The following is a 23,194-nucleotide window of genomic DNA, read 5'->3' as shown; positions in this document are numbered from 1 at the left end:
GCTTCTGAAATCAGTACCAGTAATGGAATGAGTATACTTAGAAGAGAAAAGTTAAAGCACCAGAAAAGGGAAGTGTGTAGTCCAAAGAGAATGGTTGGGCAAGAATTTTCTACTCTATCCAAGCAAGGTAGAAGAAAAAATAATTTCAACAGTACAGAAAAACAAAGGCAGAGAAAGGCATCAGATACCAATAGGATGGTGGAAAAGCTGGATGCTGTAAAGGAGCCATTGCTAACTAATATTACCCATAAGGGAAAGTCAGTTAGAAGCTGGTCTGAAGAACATAAGGTGAACCAGGAAGAATCAGATGAGAAGGGAAAAAGCCTGAGTATGGGACAGCTACTACCCTGTCAGATACCCTGAGTGGATAGTCAACAGAACAGTTACTACTGAAGCACATTTCTTCTTTATAAAATATAGTGTTAAGATGTATATTCTGAATGTGTCATGTTATAGTTTTAATACATATTTCATTGCCAATATAATTATCTTAGAAAATAAAAAATCGTATTAAAAAAGACAATTTTAAATAAAATCACAGATTTGGTTCATTTCTAATAGAATGGACAAACTACTTTGGTAGTACATTATATTTAATAGATTGACTTTGTCTTCTGAATTTTTCATTTGTAGTAAGTGTAGACTTTTGCACCTCAAAATATATGTATATGAAATTGATGGAGCTTTATTTATATTCTGTACCCAGGACAAAGCAAATAGGATAATGTGTGCTGAAATGGTAGGAGCCTTGGAAGAATTTGAACAGATGCATACACAATACTGAACTTTAGTTGTGATTAGGTGAGACACCATTTATTTGTGTGCATAAGGGAAAAGAAAGAGTATCAGAAAGCTACTCTTCATATTCAATTTATATGATTCAGGCCCTTGATTTTAAGCATGTGTTTAAGCTCTATTAAAGTTTTGGGCTTACGTCTGCCCTGACCAGGGATGGGTTTAAGTATGTATGTAACTGATTCCTGAATCAATGCCTCAGTATTTTGGTTATTGGGAATGGGGTGGAGGGCAGGAAGGGTTATGCCATAGCCCTGTCTGAGGCTCATCAAGTTCCTATCTACTCTATGATAAAACGTATACCAAGAGAAAAATGCATGACCATGAATCTGGCAGATAATTCCTCTCTTCCCTCCCCAAAGTACAATATTGCTTTGAGGTCATACCTGAAATACTGTCGCCCTTATCTGTCTATGATTGAGTTATGTATCAATATATTTTACATAGTTATGCAACAATATATGGGTCTCACCTATTATTGAGCCTTACACTGTAGATGTAATTAAATGTCAAATGAACAATAACTTTCTTCCAAGAGAAACTATTCAGGTCATTAATGGAAAAATATTCCTTAAATGGTGGTAATCTGGTCCAAAAATTGATATATTTTGACAGAAGTTCTGCATGTAATTTTGTATTATACTGTTCTTATTTTTTAAACCAATAATTCATGATATTGTAAAATATTATGATGTAGATATACAGAAAAACAAAAAGTACTGCACAATAGGGCACACACGTGTTTAGTGATAAGGTCATCTAAGTTACTTACCAATAACTTAACTTCTCTAATGGTATTATCTCTGCAGATTCTCAGTCTTGGATTGAGTGTGACTGCAAGAGTGGAGAACTGTGAAGGCAATTCTACATAGGAGAAGAAGTGCTTTATAAAGGAAAATTAAAGGAGGGACTCCTGAGGGTCTAGCTGAGATGAACCTTTGTGAAGGTAGTTCAATTTTGTGGCCAATCAACCATAACAATTTCCTTTAAACACTTCCAATTTGTTCCATGTGTTTCCAAACAAGAAATAATATTTATCTGCACTGTCGGGCAGAGATTCACAATTCACTTCCCTGCAAGCTGAAGCAGAGTACAGTGAAGATATGGTGTGCTCAAATGCTGAGCAGAAACAGTGACTTGTGTCACTCAACGGTTATGCCTCCAGATGAATAAGGAAAGGCACTGATAGATTTTGATAAAGTACCATCCAGTCTTTCTGGATGAAAGGTCATTGGCCTTTAAAATACATCAAGGGGGGTTAAAGCTGAAAAAAATGGGGCAGATCTTCAATTATCCATCAGGTACAAGAAAAAGTCCAGGGAGGAGAAACACAAAACATTTTATAACTGCTAGCAGATTTTCTTAGATCAACTGCAGACACTTTGAAAGCAGGCTTCACATAGTGCCTACAGGAACTTGTAGCAGCCTGAACTTTGTGCGATAGAAGTTAGTCCTTATACATTGTACCTTAACACCAGTGTCGTTACTTTTCTGGGATAATGTAAAAGGGTCACAAACGATCTTAAACAATAAGATCATGTGGGAATTATTCTCTTGTAGTAGTTCCAGTAACCATTAGTGTGGAAGAAAAAAAGTTGGAAGCAGAAGACCTACATGCCTGATGTTAAATAGATGTTGAGTACATTGAAGAAGTCATTCAAGAACAGCTTATTCATGTGAGAATGTGACCTATGTAATGCTGCCAAGGTCAGTGAGATATGCACTAGTCTGCTATATAAAGTGCTGTTCACACAAAATAACTAAGCTGATGTCTATTGCAAAACCATTTTTGCCAAGTGATTTTAAAAAAGATTATATGAATGCCATCCTTCCTAGCACCTTGGAACATATTTCAACACCTTCCTTGTGTACCTGGCAAGTTTCCCTAGACAGATACACACCACTGTTTCCAAGAGAGAACACCGTTGCTGAGTAATTTAAATGAGAAAGTTTTATTATGACATTTTTCATTTCAATTACTGTACACTACAATCTGAAATATGTAGGTCATGCTGAAAGTGACATCAGAATATGACTCAATGCCTAAGAAGAACCTAATTTACCATTAACATTCACCATAGAGTTGAATTATGTAGAAAGTAAAGGACAAGATCAAATATTAATATTTATGAATTCACTTTGTAGATACATTTTCAGTTTGAGAGATGTTTTCTATAGTGTGATAATCATTAGAGCTGTATAGAGAAAAATAACTAATAATAATAATGTATTTGAAGAGAGCTCTAACTAAAAGTTTCATATTTTTGGGTCTAAAGTTAGACACCTACATCTATATTTAGGCATTAATTAATACATGGCCTAATTTTAAGAGGGTCTGAGCAACACAAACTCCCATTAGCTTTAGTGAGGGTGCACATACTCAGCCCCTCTGAAAATCAAGCCACTAATTCAGGTGACAAAGCATAGATATAAATGCCCAACCAAGTTTGAACATTGTGACCTATACTTCCATAATGTTATCATAGTCACTGATTTTATATAGTTTTGCACACACAAAAATACATTGTACTAGCTGTAAAAAAGAAAAGATAACAAGATATAAAATTATCATCCATTGACTCCAATCTCAGTCTTCTGTTTATTAAACTAGTAAGTAGTGGGAGTACAAAATCAGCAGCAGCAAATCCTAAGGAAATGTCTTGCATGTTGCTCCGCAGTTAAACTGTTTTGACTGATTAAGGAAAGGTTTAGTGGGCTCTGGAAAGAATCCCACCAAATCCTCTTCAGCTGAATGGATGGTAGGAGTAGTTCAGGATAGTACAGACGGGGACAAAATTTGTGTGTATTTGTGTATGCACACGGGTACAATTGTGTTTAAATGGGGGGGGGGACAAAAGCATACAGTTAAACATTACTTACTTTCATAGTGAATCTTGAATCCATTATTAGAACGACTGTTGTCTGTTGTAAAGAGAAGGTAAATGAAATTGCTGCTACTGAACAGAAACTGTGGGACCTGTGTACCATTGTAAGAACCCAGAAGTGGAGACAGGAGATTTGGTCCATCGTGAACTTCCAAAACATCGTAATTGAGTTCAGTCTGAAATCTAGGGTTGAGAAAACACACACACACACACACACAAATATATATATACACACACATACAGACATATATATAAAATAGCTGTATTAGAATTACATTGATGTAAACATAATCAACATTTCAGATTTTAAATCTTATTCAAATTAAATGTAACATATATTTAAATGTTGAGGATTAACAAACCTAATGTAAATCAATAGTATTTATTTCAACAGTCGTATTCAAGGTGTCAGGAACATACTTTACCAAGGATTCATGCCTCTCAAGGAGGATGTGATGGGCTAAAATTGTGCCATCTACTCCAGCGAGTCAATAATCTCTCAGAAATAGTCTGTGCCTCATTTTTATTGCCATTATAAGGTGAAAATTCAAACAAAATTATATGATATGTACAAGAGATTCTTTTTATGAGTGAAGCAGCAAGAATTGATTCATATAGGGTATCTCTATGGATTTAATAGCCTGAACATTATCCAAACAGATCATTTGAATCACTTCTCAACATAACATCCAATGTACAATATTATTAACAATACAACTCGGGTGTGTTTTCTAATACGAAGAGAGGCTTGCACACAATTTGAGTGTCTTCAAAATATTGTGCAGAAAGGCCTAAAGTTTCAAAACTGGGTGCCTAAAAATGGAGTCCTACAATGAGTAGATACCTAAATAAACATAGCTGGTTTGAAAAAGTGCTGAGTCACTGCAAAACTCTTCACTTTCATGGGACTAGTGGGTACCCTGCACTTCTGAAACAGCCACATTCATTTAGGTGGCTTAAATATGGAATTAGGAACTCAACTTAAGTCATTCTTGTCTATAAATTTTGGTTCAATTAACATCATAGGAGAAAAAAATCAACCCAATGGGTTTGTTGGAAAATATTATTTTATAATATTTACAACATTAATTCCCAATGTCATTAGAACAATTTGTATTCAATTTATTAAGAAAAGGAACAAAAGAGATATGGCAATGCTTTCTTCTGCTGTGTAATGTCTCATTCTATAAGGCACAAACAACATGAAAGTGCCTTTTACTTTAACAGAATCCTAATACGAATTTTTATTGTTACAGCTTCTAAGTAAGGTCTAGAGAGCTAGATGACAGTGCATTAGTTAAGGCTTAATTGAGACAAGACAGAAGTGATGGTAAATAAGGGAATGTGTATATATCATTGCAAGGGGTGGTTTCTACTCCTATTCTTGAGGGATATATGTTAACATTTGTGAAGGAAGAGCAGTGTGTCTGAATACCCCATTACTCTTGAAGTCTCAGATGCTATCAGTGGCCCAAAGCATCGTTTTACATCTGCATTTGACTGGTTGATTGAGATCTGTCTCTCCAATGTGAATCTTGCAATTTACAGACTCTCAAGTGTATTGCAATGCATTCTATATTGATTGACATTAAAAGGTCAGCAGCCATCAAAAATTACTACACCACTGTATCTGAGATTCCAGTTATTCCCTAAGCATGGAGAAATACCTGCCCAACCAGTTGTAATGGTAACTGTTAATAACTGTTGTGCTGTACAACATGTACAGATGCCAAAGTCCAAGGAGCCAGGGAGATGATTCAATGAAACAGGCTACATACTCTACCATCCTCCCTGGGATACAATGGGAGAAGGAGGTTCTATGATGGGCTGCTTGGAAAACATAATCATAGAAAAAGATGAAGGGTTGGAGCTGAGCTGCCTGGAGAACTTAGCGGAGGTTAAAAGTCACGGTTGAAAATAATTATTGAGGAATTTTACACTAAGGAATATTTTCAACTATGAGTCATTCCTGTGTATGTTTGTGAGGCAGTGGAGAGTGGGAATGAATGATATTTCATGGAAATAGAACAAATTAACATTCCCACAGAATTTAGAGGTTAATGCTGCAGAGTTTAGGAGTCACTGACATGGCACTTGGTCCCATTGTGTCGTGGAGTACCTTGGGTCCCATGCATAGCTCTGCCCTTAAGGACTAGTGAGCTAGTGCAGATACGGTTCCTTATAATATAAAACACCTACTCTCTAGAGGCCACACTAGCTTCTTACTTGATTTTGGGTTTTGATTCTGATCTGTAAAGCCCTAATACCAGAAATCACACCTCATTCAGGCATCTCCAGTTCCCTTCTCCCTAGCCACACATATAGTAAGGCAGAGGAAAAAAAATTCTGTACAGCTTCCTGCCTGGGTTTCTTCTCCACAGAGAAACTATCAGGTAAGCATGAGAGCAAAATTGAACCCCCAGAAGAAGAAAGAATGTGACTAAAATAGGAGGGCGATAGCTGCTATAGGAAACCTGATAACAGGTGTATCCAGGTGAAGGTGAAGGTGTGAAAAAGGAAGGATGTCTGTGTGACAAGGATGGGGAATATGTGAAGGAGGGAATGTCTATGGGGTTTTTGTTTGAAAGTTTTAGGCTGGTGAAGGGATTACTTTGCATTTGTACTTAGAGGGCACAGTCACATACTGATGGTAATTTTTCTTCACCACCCACATCCTGACTTCTTGGCACACCTCCATATTCCCTTGCTTGTTACCCTCCTATCTGAGAAAGAGTCTGGGAACTGACAGGAAAGTCAGCCAAGTCAGCCAAAACCCCCTTTGTGCTCCTGGTAGAGTCCTCTCTAATGACTCCTTCCTAATCCTTCAAAAATGACATTTCCCAAAACATTAAACCTCCCAGAAATTAAGCAGTGTCCTGATAGTTAATCTGAAAAACCTGTGTTGCTAGTGGGCCTAGTTTTATTGAAGACTATAACATCCCATAAGCCATTCTGTGGGAGTCCAACACATTTAAACAAAGAAAACAAATGTCATTTCTAATCTCATTTTTTCAGAAGTAGCAAGCATTTCAGCTAGCCAAACAAAATAAATCAAATCAATCAAACATTAAACTATATGTACGTTCACAACATGTGGCCTTATTTTTAAGAGACAGCCTATCAAATCAATGCAATCTCAGGACTTGAGCAGTATGTCCAGGCAAATACTGAATAATCTCATTAGTCAAATATGTTTGGTATGCTGATCAGCAGTGAGATGATTAGCAGCATTGGCATTTAAATTGTCATAATTAGGCTTCAAGATTAATGCCACAAGATGAAGAGTGGCAATTCACATTTCTCACTGCTATTCTTTCAAGTCAGCCTGTCTAGGTGAAGACTCAAAAAAAAACAATAAAAAAAACCAACATATCCATTGTCACAGCTATCACTGTCACCAGAAGGAGTAGAATCTTTAGAGACCAGAAATTCATAAAAACACAACAAAATATGAAATAAATCTACTGGGAGACCTAAAACCAGAAAATTAATGGATTTTCTATGCCAGCAAATGTCTCTTTATTCTAGTTTTTACCAAGATATTTATGCCATGATATTTGGAGACAGAAGCATTTTGGGGGTACAGCTACAAGGCTATCAGACTTGCTGAGTCCTATAGATCTTCAAAGTGACAGGGAAAGGAGAAACTGTAGGAAGAGGAATGAATTCAGAATGACATGGAGTGAGAATGGAAACCACTGTGCTAGTGAAAAGCTGAAAGGTTAAGGTGGCTTATTTTTGCAGGAAATATGTATTGCCAAGTGGTGCCCTCCCATGTAGAAGATGCAAACTAGAGGGATCTAAAGATTTTAGACCCCCTAAATAAAACCATATATATTTTACCCCTCTCATAAAGACCCATAAGAACCCATAACTAATATCTTTAAATATTATACCAATGAATGTTTAGAGCAGCATGTGTCTCTCTTGGAACACAGAACTGAAATGCAAAGATTTGCATAAAATATATAAAGTTGTAGAAAAAGTTGTAAAATGGGGAGGGGGAATAACATGGCTGTATATTTAACAAAATTAGGGTCACAAGAAACTAAGCTACAGACTTTTTGGTTTCCTCGCTGAAGAGAGTGATACAACCAATACCATAGGTGAAGGGAAGGAAAATAGGAGGTCAGATTGGGATAGGACATTTTTTTCCCCAAATCCCAAAAACTCTCTCAGGATGGGAAATCCATTTCCTGCTCAGTTCTAATGAGTAGTCCCTTAGTTACACAAATGATCCCAATGTTTTATTTTAAATAAACATGACCTTGGTGGATTATTTGCATGAACAAGGAATAATCACGAGTAAAAATATAAAATTGGACCTACATTAAAAAAGTTGGCAAAGGAAGTGCATTGTAATATTCGTTTCAACAGCATAAATAAAAAATGCCTATTATATATTTTTTTCTCCTAAAACCAACTTCTGAACCAAGCCCAAACCTGGGAAATTTCAGCAAGATATATTTGTTGTTTAAAAAAAAGAATAAGTAAATAACCTTATCTACAGCATCACAATGGCAAATCAATCATGACAGATAACACTAAAATGTCCTCTCACTTAAATGAAATAAAATCAGCAGAGAAGAATTGATAGAGTTTACTGTATTTGGTAAGTAATTGCATTCTAACTTTATTTACCTGTATTTTAATTAGTATTAAATTAGTATGATTACTAAAGCTCAGTGAAGTTAGAGGACTGCTCACTTGTTTAAATTAAGGAAGTGTGTAAGTTTTTGCAGTAATTCTGGATGCTTACACTCAATTTTTTTTCTTCTTCAAATGATCTCTCCAATATACTGTGGTTTAGAACACTACAAATAATGTTAGATGTTAAGGTTTTAAGCAGATTTCTGCATTGACTGCAATGGCAAGTTCTGCCCGCCCCCCCCCAAAAGTGGCTCAGTATGGTCCCAGATATAAAGTGTTCTTATGTACATTACTCAGATTAAACAAATTGCTTGCCATTATATGATACTAGGCACAGGCTTAATTCACAAAGAAAGTAAGGCAAGCTCGGAGTCACAAGACATAATTTTTAGATGCTTAGAAAATCTGCGGGATTTCCAAAATTTAAGTCTGGCATCTAGACACCCTATACAATGAATGGGGAGAGATAGGCACCTGACACTAGGATTCACAAAAGCCAGCATGCTAGGCAGCTCCTGGCCTAAACTAGACTATAGAAAATGCCAAGCTGACAGTCATGTGCTAAGCCTCACACCTCTCTCAGAGATAGGGAGCTCTCTACACTTGGGATTCTCAGCTGCAAATCCTCTCTTGGTGTTAAACACCTACTTTTAGTCCAGTGGTTAGTGTACCTGGGATGTGTGAGGCCCCACTTCAAATTAATCTTCCATTTAAGAACAGATTTGAACTAGCATCTGCCACCCCTCAGATGAGGACCCTAGTCACTGGGCTATGGGATATTCTGATGGGGGGGAGGGGAAGTCTCCTTCAGTCTCTCCTGCTGAAACTGTTCCACTGTGGATAAATAATTTTTTAAAAACTGGATGAGGAACCCTCACTCCTAGGTATCCCACTACAGTGCTCTAAGCACCAGACTACATTATCATTCTTCTGCTTGCTCTCTCTCAGGCCTAATGTTGAAGCTCTTCCACTATGGCTAAATTAATGAAATTATCATTGGGAAAAAGAGAGAGTGAGAGAGAAAGTGAACACGCATATATGATGACTTTGTAGCCTGGTGGTTAGACCAGTCACCTGGGAGGTGGAAAACTCAAGTTCCAATCCCAGTGCTTTGTTGTTGTTAATTAATTATCCACAGTGGAACAGCTTGAACTTACTTGAGAGGTTCAAGTTCAAATGCTTTCTTCTCTCTGGTGGAGGGAGGACTGGAACTTGGGGTCTCCCAAATCCCAGGTGAGTACCGTTACCACCACTAGCCTGAAAGTTAGGAAGGAGTCATCCTTCCCTTCCCCCAGAACCTGCCATTTTATGTAAGCTCATCTATAGGGGCCTGATCCGATAGGCAAGTTCTGAACACACTTACTGGATCAGGCGCCACAAACAAGTTAGGCAAAAGAACACCTATCTTCTTCAGTTCTTCATGTCTCTGAGGCTTAGGCATCCAGACACCTGCCATGGGGCTGCAGTGCATGTGATCAGAGGCAGGAACACAGGCAGCTAGGGAGTTTTTACTGCAAAAATTTAGGGGCATTGCAATTTTAGGTGCCTGCAAAGCTTGGAGGTCTTGTGAGTCCCAATGGTGCCTTATTGTGGGATTAGGTGGCTAACGTGGCAGTTAGGGGCCTAAATCCTTTTGTGACTCCAGCCCCATATATTTTAATTGGATGGCCAAGATGTATCATGTAAATCATCATAAAACTATTTACAGGATATTTGTGCCTTATAAATTCAAACGTTCCCACAAATCGTTCTTTATTATCAGCTTACCAGCTAGGCTATTTAAGATTAATATTTACAGAAAGAGTTTAGCACCCACTTGCCAAGTCCACACCAATTTGACAAAATGTAGTAGAGCTAATGGCATTTTTTGTGAATTAAAGCTTATTTTTGCTTTATTTTAATGCATTTTTTTAAAGGGCATCAACAATTTACCAGCAGTTTCTTTTCCTCTTGTGGGGAGAGAATGGAAGCAATGGATGTAAAGTACTAGCTCTGCTTTTCCCACCTGTCAACATGTGGAATTCCATGTTCCTCAGAGGGCTATATCTCTGGGATCTGGGAGAACCAGTAATGCAGAAGGAGCTGACCTCTGCACCTCTGTGTGGGAGCATGGAAATCCACTCACAGAGGTATCTTCTGTGCACGGATACATGATTATCTGACCTATTAGTTTTATTTATGATTATCACAGTGGTGAAATCCTGGCCCCGCTGAGTTCAGAGGAATCAGGATTTCACCCTGCATGTTGATTGGAAAGTTTAGAAACTGAAAACCTAAAGGTTGGGCTCATATTCAGATATGAAATAGGTTCTTTGTTTTGAAAAGTGTTGTATTTTAACATGATATTCTTATTTTGAGGGAAGGAATTATGCAAAATTTTAAATAATTTTGCTAATAAATAATTTATAAGTTCTACACTCAAGCTTCCTTAAGGTTTTCCTTATTAAACAGACTTTTGGTATGGCAGAGTCCAACTTCTTAATACCAATACTGTCAAACAACAACAATTTCATTTTAGATCAAATTTAACAGGACTCATGAAGGCAGACTTTCCTTGATGTGTATCCCATTACAGGATCAGTATTTTAGAAACAATTAAACCATAACCGGAGGCATTTTACTATATAAATAAAACAAAATTAATAAAACATCCCTATAAAAGAAAAGGTCCTGCATGCATAGCTCAACAGTAGTAACATGTTATCAGCAAAAAATTAACATATTTAGATACATGAAAAGTTTAAATTGGGGCAGACAGGATAAAATTAACAACAAAAAGAGGGATTTTCAAAAGGTGACCGAGGAGCACAATTTCCATTAAAAGCCAACAGAATTTATGCTCTAAAGGCACTTTGTTGCTTTTGAAAATCCCACCCAATAAGGCAAAATCCCCAACTACTCCAGTCAAACTGTAAATGACCTTTATGACACAGAAAATAACTCCTGGTTATGAGTAAAATTGGGAAAAAATATATCAAATAAGAAAAACATTTGTCAAGACCTTTCAAATGTAATTTTGATAGAGTGTCCTGGTTCAGCTTCAATCACCCACTCACAATTCAAGGAGTCTTTATAGTACCCAGGCCAGCCTGGAGAGAGGATTACTCCACTGGGAGATGAAAAATGCCCACCACATGGAGCTAAAAACAAAATGATAGAAAGAATATAATAATGGAGATTTTACAGGTTGTAGATTAACATCATCACCATTATTAAAACAGAATTCACACTGCTTCCTAAAGTTATTATTATTATAGCAAGATGTTTAAGGTTCCCCACCCCCTGCAATATCCTAGGCCCTAAGCCTACAGTAAACTTTGTAATGCACATGGGGTCACCCGCACAGAGCTCAATGCAGGATCAAAGCCTAAAAAAGCAAAATCATATATGTGCTGTAAACATTGACAATGATTATTACATTTTAGTATAATAAATACAGTCTATCATCCTATAGACAAGAACAGAAAATCAGAAAGCACTACTTTAAAATATATCTTATTAGTTTGACCTTATTAATATAACTATAGATTTTGAAAAGGATATAGAGAAGCTTGGATTGAGTCTTTAAAATATCTGATCTGGACATGGTAGAACCTGCTGAATATCAATTCCAGCTGACATTTGACCTATGTAACTTGAGCAAGTCGCTTGATTTTTCTGTGGAGCAAATTTCCCATGTGTAAAAGGGGAATGTTATAAAGAGTAGCTAAGGATTTGTAAAGCATTTTTTAGCTGTAAATATAAGTATTATTATTCTCAGATACAACTGAGTGCATGTGGTTTAAGAAAAAAAAGCTACATTAGAGTCAACATAATTCAAATTGAGAGTTTATAATTAAGGCTTTACAGTGGCTTAATGACATTTCAATCATGGCAATAATCTAGCTATTAATTATAAAGTTTAAATTACAGTTCACCATAGTTACCGAACAAATGTCCATGCGTACCACATATAAAAACAGTAATATTTATTAACAATCAGGGTCAATCCAGCAAAAAGGAACTTCCAAGGCTGACAGACCATTACATTATAACATCATCTTTGATTCCACAGATGTGAAAGCTACTTCCTACCCCCATTTTAAGTCTATGAAATGCTACAGCAGTGGAAACCACAGTGCTCATTCTGTTAGGTGTGTTATGGCTGCTCTCTTCCTATGCCAGGAGTTAGGTACCTTAGCACAGCAATGAACTTTATTAGCTAGTCAGAGAAAAAATATAAAGAGGCTATGCTCAAAATCTCCAGTGCTTTCCTGGCCCAGAATTCCCTTCTGGCAATCAACCAGAGAAAAGGAGGAGGAGAAAAGAAGCTATACAGCTATCAATGGCCAGTGCTCCTTGGAAAAATAAACATTACCCAGAATGTTCATATACTTCTTATATTGAAGCCTTATGGTTCTGAAACGACTGTAATTGTGGTGTTTACCCATAACTAGATCAGGAAGAAACAAAATATCATACAGGAAAGGCAGCTTTTAAGATTTTTTCCCCCAACTATCACTGGAAGCAGATGTGCCAGAAATGTCCCTACAACAGTGGTCCCCAAACTATGGGGTGCACCTCCCTAGGGGGCACAGAGGAAGATTTTGGGGGATCATGCTGTGGGGCTTGGGCCAGCCCCCATGGGGACGGGGGTGGAACGGCACCCAGCCCCGCTCTCGCCCCAGCCGCAGCTCCGCTCTAACCCCTGCTCCGGCCCAAGCCACAGCTTCAATATGCTCCCTGCTCCACACCCACTACCCTCATTCCCTCTCTGCCCCCAGGCCAGTTCTGCATCTAGCCCCAGCTCCTCCCCCATCCCTAGTTCATCCCCCAGCTGCGCCTTCATCCCAAGCTCCTCTGCTGAGCCTACGGTGCAGTAATGGAGGGGAGGCATGGACAGATTCCATTACTGGGAAGGGCGGGCATGACAGGAGAAGTTTGGGAACCACTGTCCTAGAAAGTCTGTTCAGTTTCAGAGAATTCAAAGATTCATCTAGTGTATGCATCTGATACAAATCCAAAACCTTTGGTTACCTAATTGTCCAACCCTGATCTGTACACCTTCTGAGAGGCACTCATTACTACATGTGTTACAAAAATCAAGTTTCTTTCCCTGACACCAAAATTAAAAAAGAATGATGGAAGGAATCTGTGGGAGAAAAAAAAACAGAGCAAGAAACAAATGTAGGAAGCTCTCTCCACCTCACCAGTCCACTAGTATTGTAAAGGCCTTAAATGAGATCATCTTCCCCTATATACTTCGGGGGGGAGGGGGGGGGAGGGGGCGGAAAATCAGTGCTGCAGAGCTGCTTGTGTGCTTTTTTTTATTATTTATTTTGTGGGAAGCTAATATTCTCTATATATAGAAATTAATTCAGTGAAATTTCCAAAATCCTAGACAAGTTGCAATTCTATTACTAGCAATATTAACATTTTAGAAATAGATAAAAATAACAATGTCATTCCAGCACTTCAGAATGGATACTGTAATGCTAGCACAGTTTATGAATTATATGCATATACAATGTGGTGAACCAAGCATGTATTATGCACCTGTTTTACCTTTTAGAAAAAAATATTAATGAAGTAAAAAACGCTTTGCTCTGCAGAAAACATGGTCAAAGAAGCAACTGGTCTCTACGTATTTCTCTCCGTAAAGTAACAGGCTGAGATTTTAATTTTTCTTTATTATAATGCTGCATTTTCAAGGAAGTTATTTGAGTTCCTTATTCCAGGGATGAAATTTCTCTTACAGTGTTTGACTGAAAAGCTTGATAGCCTTGAGTGAACCCAGCCACTGATTAGGTAGCACTTGCTGCAGAGTTGGGACATTTTTTTTTCATTATTTTAAATTAAAATGGATTAACCAGAGGCCAAAGTATTGTACAAGTGGCTGGGAGAATGACAGTGTAGGCAGCTGTACCCAGTTCTTTGGTGTGTGTTTTTTTGCTGAGCAGTGATTTCATGACCTTTGAAGGGAGTTAAATCTAAGCCCTCCTTGCTCGGAACATGAGACCTTGAAAGGTAAAGGCCTACTGCAGAGAAAATGGGGGTGAGGTGGGGAATAATAATGTAGGAGCAGGTTGTCACTGGCCCTAACAGAGCTACACAGACATGTAAGACCACCCAGTCCATGTGCAGCCACATTAGAGCTACTTGGATTGCAGTTGTGAATCCCTTCTGGAGAGTATCCTTTGTGTTACTGCTGTTCCACCCACCCCATGTGATGCCCACCATGCCAGGGATTGACAGTATGAGGATCGGATTCACAAGAGGAATTATGTGTTGAAGCATCTAAATTTTTAGGCACCCTGCTGCCTACTGGAATTCAGAATCCTGAGTTAGATGCCCAGTCTCCTTATACAATGTATTGGGGGAATTAGGCATCTAAAAAAATGATTCACAGAAGACAGCACATTGAGCAGAGTCATGTAAACTAGCCTGCATGAATATCAAGGTGAGAGATGTAGTCTAAGTGGAACTCCTCAAGGGAAGTTTGGTACCTAACTCCAGGTCTATGGTAGATGCCTATCTCTGCTCAGGATTAGCAGCCATGAACCTGCTCCTGGAGTTAGATAACTAAGCCAGGCCAGCCCTTTCTCATAAAACAAAACAAAACAAAGGAGGAGGTAACAATGGTGGTGCCACCCTTATATCCAGTCTCCCAGTGACTAGAGCACTCACCCAGAAAGTTGGAGATTTTGATTCAAACCCTCCTCTGCCTGATTCAGAGCAGGGACTTGAACCTGGATTGGCAATATCCCAGCTAAGGGCTCTAAGCATCAGCCTAATTAGATATAAGGGAGGCACAAGCAGTACCACCTTGCCGTCACATGTGTTTTGTGAGGGGCTCAGCTCGGTAGGTGTGCTATTAGGTGAGCTCTGAGCACACATATTGGGTCAGGCCCTGCAGGCAAACAAGTGAAGGAAATCCCACCCACCAGCATTGACAGCTGGGGAACCTGCTGTGGCTGGCAGTGAAAGGGAGACAGTCCCTGTAGCAAGGGAGGGAGACACTAGCAAAGGAACAATAGGCAGCTGCTCCCCCTGGGAGTCTCTGGCATCCATTGTCCAGCAAGGGGACAGGGATTCTGATTGGCCAGCATTCCCCAGCACCCAGGATTTACACCAGCACAGGGGCCATATGCAGTTTCTTTCCTGTCTGTTCCAGCAGAAAAAGGGTTACTCACCAGCTTCCAGCAGCCACAACAATAGTCTTCAAGATACAGAAGGAGGCTAGTAAGGATTATGGTGCCCCTCTCCCCAGGAACAGAGAATCTGCACTGGTGTGTGTGGGGTGTCTGCCCCACTGCAGGGGTTGTACCTCTGCGCTCCACCACTTGTAGGCTCTGCCTGGTGTTTGAGAAGGAGTCCCCATAGGAACCAATTCCATACTGATGCCACCACCCTCTCTGTTTGCGGGGGTGATGGGGAGGTTGAGGGCTGCATGGACAGGGGCCACTGGAGTTGCCAGAACCCAAAGCGGTGTAGCCCTGGTCAGGCCTGCAACCGTGGCCTCCTCTCCCTCATTCCTGCAGTTGTTAGCAGGGGGAAGCCCAGGGGCCACAGAATGACCCTGCTGGAGCTGGGTTTGTTGCCATATCCCCCCGCACTCTTCCTGCTCAAAGGGGAGGTGGTGGAGGTCAGGTAGTGCTGCTATGGCTGCTGGGGAGGGTCCTGGCTCTGTTTCCCTGGGCTGCCCTGCCCTGCCAGAACCAGCTCTAGGAAAACTGCTCTCCCCCATCCTTTGTCCCACAAACTCTTGAACTGGTTGGCAGCCTTTTGCAAGTATATTTTGTATGAGAAGCCCTGAAAGGTGTATTTCTTTCCTCAAGTATGAGAATTTCATAGTGAGGGCTTATGCTACATATGGTGGGATAGAACAGTTAAGGTATAACTGAGAATTTAAATAGAGGGTGGCAGAGACACCGGAAATAAAAGAGACCAGGGACTTTGGCTGGACGTATGACTCCTTATCATGCCGCCCAGCTGGCATTCACAGACAGTGGGTTGCCAGTGACAAAACCTCATTTTCAAAATATGCGTATGAAAGTCAATGTGTACTTTGAATTGATGATAGGAAATGCTTTTTGTACCAAAGGCAGGTACAAGTACTGCTGTAGGATAGTGCACTCTCCTGTTATGGGGGTGAAGGGCAGTTCCAACAGGGCTGTGGGAAAGGGAATCTGCAAGGTCCCAGTTCTTCGAGAGATGCTACACAGGGAGGCAGTAACCACAGAAAAGGCTCTTTTCTCCAATTAAGATACAGGGTTATGGAATTTGTTACTGGACTACTCCATGGGGGAAAAAGCCATATTGTATTTATTAAATGGATTTTTGGACTCTTTTCAAATCCCTTATGAGAGGTTCAGCTCGGGCTGAGAACTTGAAGTCCTCTAAAGGCTTTAAGCATAGAAAAAGGGCAAAGGTTACCTGGGAGATGGCAGCAGGGAGAGTGGCAAGTCCCTTCCCATACATTACAATACCAGAATTGCACGTGTCCCCCGAGTGTGGTACCAAAGAAGGTGAAGGGGGAATAAAAGCTTATCCATCACCAGTCCGACCCCCAGGCTCATCAGTAAAATGATTATATTGACCCCAGCTATGTTTGGTGAGATACTCATCACTTGATGCTGCAGTAGCGATGGTTAGGGAGTGTAGCCCAGGAGCGATGTTAGCAAAATTCGACATCAATTGCATTCCACTTGCTTCCAGTGCATCCCAGGGACTTTAACTTGCTTGGATTTCAGTTTAAAGGCCACTACTGTTTTGATAAAGCTATGCTCAGTGTCATGTACCGCTTTGGAAAGATGCAACTCCATGTTGGACTGGGTGATAGAGCACTGTGTGATATAGGTCAGTTTCATGACAATCTTGATGTCTTCTTATGTGCAGGAAGATTAGAAACAAGCAACTGTGAGTACATGCTTCAGGAATTTCAGAACCTAGCTAAGTGTCTTGGGCTTCCCTTCACCACAGAAAAAACAGAGAGCCCTGCCCATAGTTCAACATATCTGGACATCGAACTGGACATAGTTCAGGGTTTCTAGGTTGCTTACAGAGAAGTTGGAATTGGCCACGCCACTGATTGCCATTTTGAGATCTCCTAAGAAAATTATTTTGAGGGAACTACAAGTGGTCATGGGGCACCTAAACTTAGCATGTCGGGTGGTGGCTCCTGGTCAGGCATTTTGTGCTCATCTGGCATCTGCCTCCTCTAGAACGAAACTCCCACTATTTTATCAGATTGACCAGGGAAATGAAGGACGACTTAGAAGGGTGGTCCAGGAGGACAGGGTGCCAGAGGGATGTCAGGTTACCCATAACACTGGAAGCCCTGATAGAGCTGTCAAAGGCTCTGCTGAGGCCGTAGCTATGGGAGGGAGGACCTGTTATTTAAGGCACCATTTTTTGTTGCCTTCCTTAGGGCTTTGAGAGTGAGTGAATTGGCTCCTATGGCAGCTGTGGACAGTTCCCAACATGCATTAAGCATAAGAGATGTGCAAGTATCTACAGGAGTGGTGTCTCTGCACTTAAGGTATTCAGTGAAACCAGAAGGGAAGAGGGGCTTATGATGTAGTGAAGGAATGTGAAGACAAGTGCTTGTGCCCTAAAAAGGCAACAAGAGCCTCACTAAAAATCCGGAGCCTGCAGCCAGGCCTGCTGCTCACACACGGTGATGGTAGCTTCCTGGCAAGGTACCAATTCAGCATGGTACTGAGAAAAACCTTGACCCATATAAATTCAGTATTCATTCCTTCAGTATCAGCACAGCGATGTCAGCGACTGCCCAGGGTTTTTTGCCTGCAGCAGGTGCACGCTACAGGACCCTGAAAATCAAAGTGTTACAGGATTTGCATCTGTACCAATGAAAAGATAGCAGGGAATGGCAAAATGTCACTAACCCAATGTGCTTGTTTGTTTCAGAAGCTACCCAGAGAATATGCAATGCTTGGATTTGTGGGCACCCTATAGAGCATTATGCCCACAAGAGAGCAGCCAGAATGGCAGCCGGATCTCAGCTTAGCTTTGAGCTGACGCTGTTTGCATCCAGGAGAGGCATGCAGTGGGATCAGCTCATGTCACTTCTGCACTCCCTGACAGGCAAGGGCTTGGAGGCTACCCAGCCCATGTGGACAAGGCTACAAAGAAAGTAAATAAGGGGGTCACCAAGACATTCCTGGATAAGGGTTCAGTGATAACACATAGGGACATCCGTTACAATCGGCTGGAGGTTATCAGGGATGATAGCATACACCTGTCAGATGGAAGTGCTGACATATGGCTACAGCATGTGCAGGCCTGGATTAAGCTGGTGCTCTGATACCAGGTGGCATGTTTGAGAAGGAAGCAACCACGCAAGTTGCTGGTGCCCCCTATCACAGTTTCCTGTGAGGGTAAGAGACTAAAATGAATGGTTCCCAAATGTAACAGTCCTGGGATTTTGGTATTAGGCCTTGGGGTCATGTGATAGGATCAGATCTTGTGGCCCTTGCAGGCTGAGTTCCTTTTGGCCCATGCAGGCCAAGGTCCCCACCCTACTGCACCCTCTCTGTGCCCTCGTGGGGGTGGAAGAGAGAGTGCTATGACTCACAGCTGAATCCTGGGGAGAGCTTACTTTGTGTTATATGTTATATGGTAAGGAACGCTGTAACTTCTGCACTGGAACCAAGTACGCGCCTAGTATAGGAATGTATGAGTAATGGGCAGGTAGCACCCCTCCCCTGTGTTAAAGTGTAATAAAATTTGCAGACTGCCACTTAATTCCATGCATATCTGTGCTGATTTTGCCGCTGGGTCCAAGTCAATGCCTAATTTGTGAATCCCACTGGGGCTCAGCTGAGTTAGGTGCCGAGCTGCTCAGCACTGTCAGGACTTAGGTAGCTTTGTGCATGCAAAAATTTAGGTGCCTAGAGATTTTGCCAGTGGAAACTTATGTGCCTAGAGATGTTAGTCACCTACAGGAGTAGGTGGCCACAGAGGGGAGATTTGTGAATGCCAGTGGTGCCTAAATGTTGCACTGTAGGCGCTTGATGTAGCAGTTAGATGCCTAAGTTCTCCTTGTTTCTCTACAGCATGAATTAAAGAGCCAAGCTCTATAGCTGGTGGCTGTAACAGACTCACATTTAGAGCTGGTCAAGAAATATTTTTGTTTGTTTACAGAAAATGTCAACAGGTGGTTGGAAAAAATTAACACTGATTTATTTTTATTTTTTTTCTAACAAAAAGTTAAATGTTTTGATGAAAACCTTCATTTTGACAAAAACCCAATCTTCTGTTGTAAAACAGTTTTGATGGAAATTTTTCTAACAATCTTTTTCACATCTTCTGTAGGTGAGGCACAAAGGGGGACACAAGATCTGCTGACCAGTGACTTGCACAAGCAAGCAGACAAGCTTACACAAGCTCCCAGAACACATCAGCCAGAAGAACTCACCGAGTGCCATGGGGGAAGAAAGCTGTACCTTTTTTTCAGAACTACAGTAAATTATTTCATCCCAGAGCGAAAGACCTGTAACTCTCTGGATCACAATCCCTTCCCTGTGCATCCCCTTTTGCATAGTACAGCTATGTGGTACTGCACTCTCAGGGCTGAGGACAAATGCTCACTATAGCCGCTAGGAAGCTCTTCAATAATAAAACACCAAATTTACCTTATTTAATAAAAAAGTCAAAATAAACCTATCCCAGTACTCCTAGCACTATTACATAAATGATTGCTGAACTAATTATGTTAGGGGAATTTTGCCAGGAGAGTTGTGGAGGTGATCAAGCAACAATTAACCTCACACTTATATGCCAATACCCTGGGGAAATCTGTGTATAATTCTTCATAGTTTGATTGCTAAGGGTTGGAAGCTTGCACTTTTACTAGAGTTAAAATGCAGCATAAACAGCCAGCCTCAGAGGTGGGGTGGGAGGAATTTACAAAGTCCTTAGGTAAATGCAATTTGTTTAAATAAACATTTAGTTAACTAATTTTTTTGTTTGTTCCAGTGAACATGTTCACATTATTCTTGGGGCCAACAGAACTATAAACAAGTGACAGATTTACTGCTATATAGCAACCTTCTTGCTTAGTTGCTAATTAAAGTTTTGATCTAGCCAAAATTTGCTTCCATGAGCTTCAAAAGTTTCCTAAGATCTGCATCCTCAGGAGCTAATCATATTTTCTGAAGGAGAATTCCTTCACTTAAACTTTATACCTCATTACTTACCCTTTGTAGGCCACTTTCCTAAACTGATTATTCAAATGACCTGGTGAGATTTCACCACGCATGTTCAGGCAATGTGGAGTGGGTTCCTACCATGCTATTGTCAACACCGAAAAAATATCCTCTGCTCTGGCTTCACTGGCCTGCTCTTGAGCTCTACGATGGACATATATTATGCTATCTACTATCCATTATGTCCCAGTAAGGAGTTTAAATAAAGAAAAAAGTAATCCAACACTGAAATGTTCACTTTGTAAAGTGAAGGTTGAGCTTTCCATCACCAAAATCAGTATCTACAACTTTTCTTGTTTGACCCATTACACATTTATAAACAAATGTCCTTCTGGGCCAATCATATATACACGTTTAATCTCTTATTTTGTTTTTTTGGTGAATAAAGTTTTCACTGAGCAAAATGTAGCAAACAATGTTGTCATATGCTCTACAGCTTGCATGATTTGCTGAAAAATGCAGCAACTAAACCTGCCTCTTATTTTCTACACATAAGCTAAAACTTATGACTTGTTAGTAGGATGTTTCCATAAGCATTTCCAAAACAAAAGATAGGAAGTGGTTTGAGGTAACTTTGGAGGAGTATGGACATAACTAAAATGCTACTGTATTTATTCTAGAGTTTAATTAAGGGTTCAATTTAATTTGTAATAAAGTCAATAGAAAGACTTCCACTGATTGCATTGTGAGTTGGTCGCGACCCTAAGCTACAAAGGAAAATTTATAGTAGATTAATGCTGCAGCGAGCAATAATTAATTACACCCATACACCAAGAAAACAAATGGCCTATGAACTAATTAAGCTATTTCACCTACAGTCGGGGGGAGGGGAGATAAATATATTATTACTCTTACTCCTATTTTTAATTACTGGAAAGCTCTCATATAATATGGTGATGGAGGTCATATTAGTACCTAATTAGATAAGACAGACAGAAGTAAACTTATTAGCAGAAAAAAAGCTGCACCATACTGTGTCAAAATATTACAGTTTCAGTGAATATTTATGCAGCCAGTGCCATCCACAAAAGTGGAGAGTGCTACACTTCATTTTATACTGCCAAGGGATTGGAAAGTCTTGTTGCACATTTTTATAGGTCTTGGCTCTCTACTAAGATTCTGCCACATGTGTACCAATGCAATGTTTTCCTTCTTCCTCCATGAGTGCCCAAGTTTTTTATATCTGTGCAGTGATTATTTCTATTCATGCTCCTTATAAGTTATATATTTTTCATGATTAGATGACATGATACATATTAACTTACACAGCTCTGTTTTGTAAACGTTTTTCAAAGATTCTATCACCTTCTTGATCTCTTCACTATAAAGGAGGTATATTGTTTTTTATAACACAAGAATTGGAGGGCATAAGGCATGATGCTTATGTTTATATTCTAATGTTCCTAAAGAAATTGGGAAGTTCCCATGTTAAAATGATGAACTACTGTCAAAAAGACATTTTATGTTTTGAAGAACATAGGGTCCTATCTTTTTCCTATGTCAATGAAAAAGGTCCCAACTGCAGCAGGATACAAACCCTAAACACTGTAATCTAATTAAATGTCCATATGTGTCTAACAAAGATAAAATAGTTTCTTGATGAGCAAGAGCATTTTGTAAATTCTGAACTAAGTTCAAAATTACATAGTTTTGAGAACTGTGCTTAAATAATTTTTAGTCTTTAATTTTAAATTATTTTATTACTGCATTGCAGTTTTACTCTTAGTGATAAATTAAAGATTTGACTCCTTATGTTTATATCCTAAACCTTATGCTGCCTTCCTCTTTCTACTTTATCAGCCAAAACAGTGTGTCATTTAAATGCCTAAGGACATCAACAATCAAAGGGTTAACACTATCTTGAATTTTTACTACATTTTAGTGCATATTACCATGCATGCATATTCATAACACACATGGAGCCTATAAACTGAAAAATAAATCAACAAAAATAGGAACACCAGATGGTATTATCTTGAGTCAATGTATTACCACAGTAAGAATTCAACTTTGTCACACTTGTGCAAATCAGCATTTTCTCATTAAAAAAAAGTTTCTTGTAAATTTTAACTTCAAACTAAGGATTAGTTCTAAAACACACAGAGAATACCAGTTGCTATATTTAGTATTTTTAGTACAATATTGTAAAGTGTTGTATAGTTTTTAGTATAGCATTATTATAGTATGGTTACATACATTCAAAGTAATTTATTTTCATGTCTGGTAGCTGAGAATAATAAAGGCATTTAAAAAAATTCTATTCTCTCTCTCTCTCTCTCTCTCCCTTGCATATGTCTCTTCCTGATGCCTGCAGTGCATGATTCCATTTTTTTTTTAAATTTGAAATCCACCACTGTGTTCTGAACTCCAAGACTCAGGAGTCCTTCATATTCACATCTACAGGGAGATACTAGGCTTATCTTCAAATGCCTAACTTTTAAAAATAAAACATTCTAGTCAACTAGCCAATAGGGTCATTTTTCCATCCTCCTTTATACTAAGTTTTAGGGCTTGTTGCTTCTTTAAACCCCCTTTTGTAGCTGACTGACATCTATTCCTGTCATCAGTCAGGTAAAATTAAAATATTGGAAATATATTATAACTAGAGGCAGCCATCAGCCAAGCATCTCATAGTCAAAGGAGAGCCCACATGAA

General features: G+C 39.5%; 1 protein-coding gene across 3 annotated transcripts in view; it reads right to left on the bottom strand.

Annotated features, from left to right (window-relative positions):
* The window catches only part of CSMD3 (CUB and Sushi multiple domains 3), a 1,155,643-nt gene that overhangs the window by 463,697 nt on the left and 668,752 nt on the right, over positions 1–23,194 (bottom strand). For all 3 annotated transcript variants that reach the window (XM_045006341.1, XM_045006342.1, XM_045006343.1), the window contains 2 exons: positions 11,332–11,470; positions 3,676–3,863 (listed from right to left, as the gene is read on the bottom strand). In XM_045006341.1, coding sequence (XP_044862276.1) covers positions 3,676–3,863; positions 11,332–11,470 — 327 coding nt within the window. The remainder of the gene's footprint in view (positions 1–3,675; positions 3,864–11,331; positions 11,471–23,194) is intronic.

This window comes from Mauremys mutica, chromosome 2, assembly GCF_020497125.1.
Source record: "Mauremys mutica isolate MM-2020 ecotype Southern chromosome 2, ASM2049712v1, whole genome shotgun sequence".
Lineage (NCBI taxonomy): Eukaryota > Metazoa > Chordata > Testudines > Geoemydidae > Mauremys > Mauremys mutica.
Note: the sequence above shows the minus strand (reverse complement) of the source record. Positions and strands in the feature narration are given on the sequence as shown.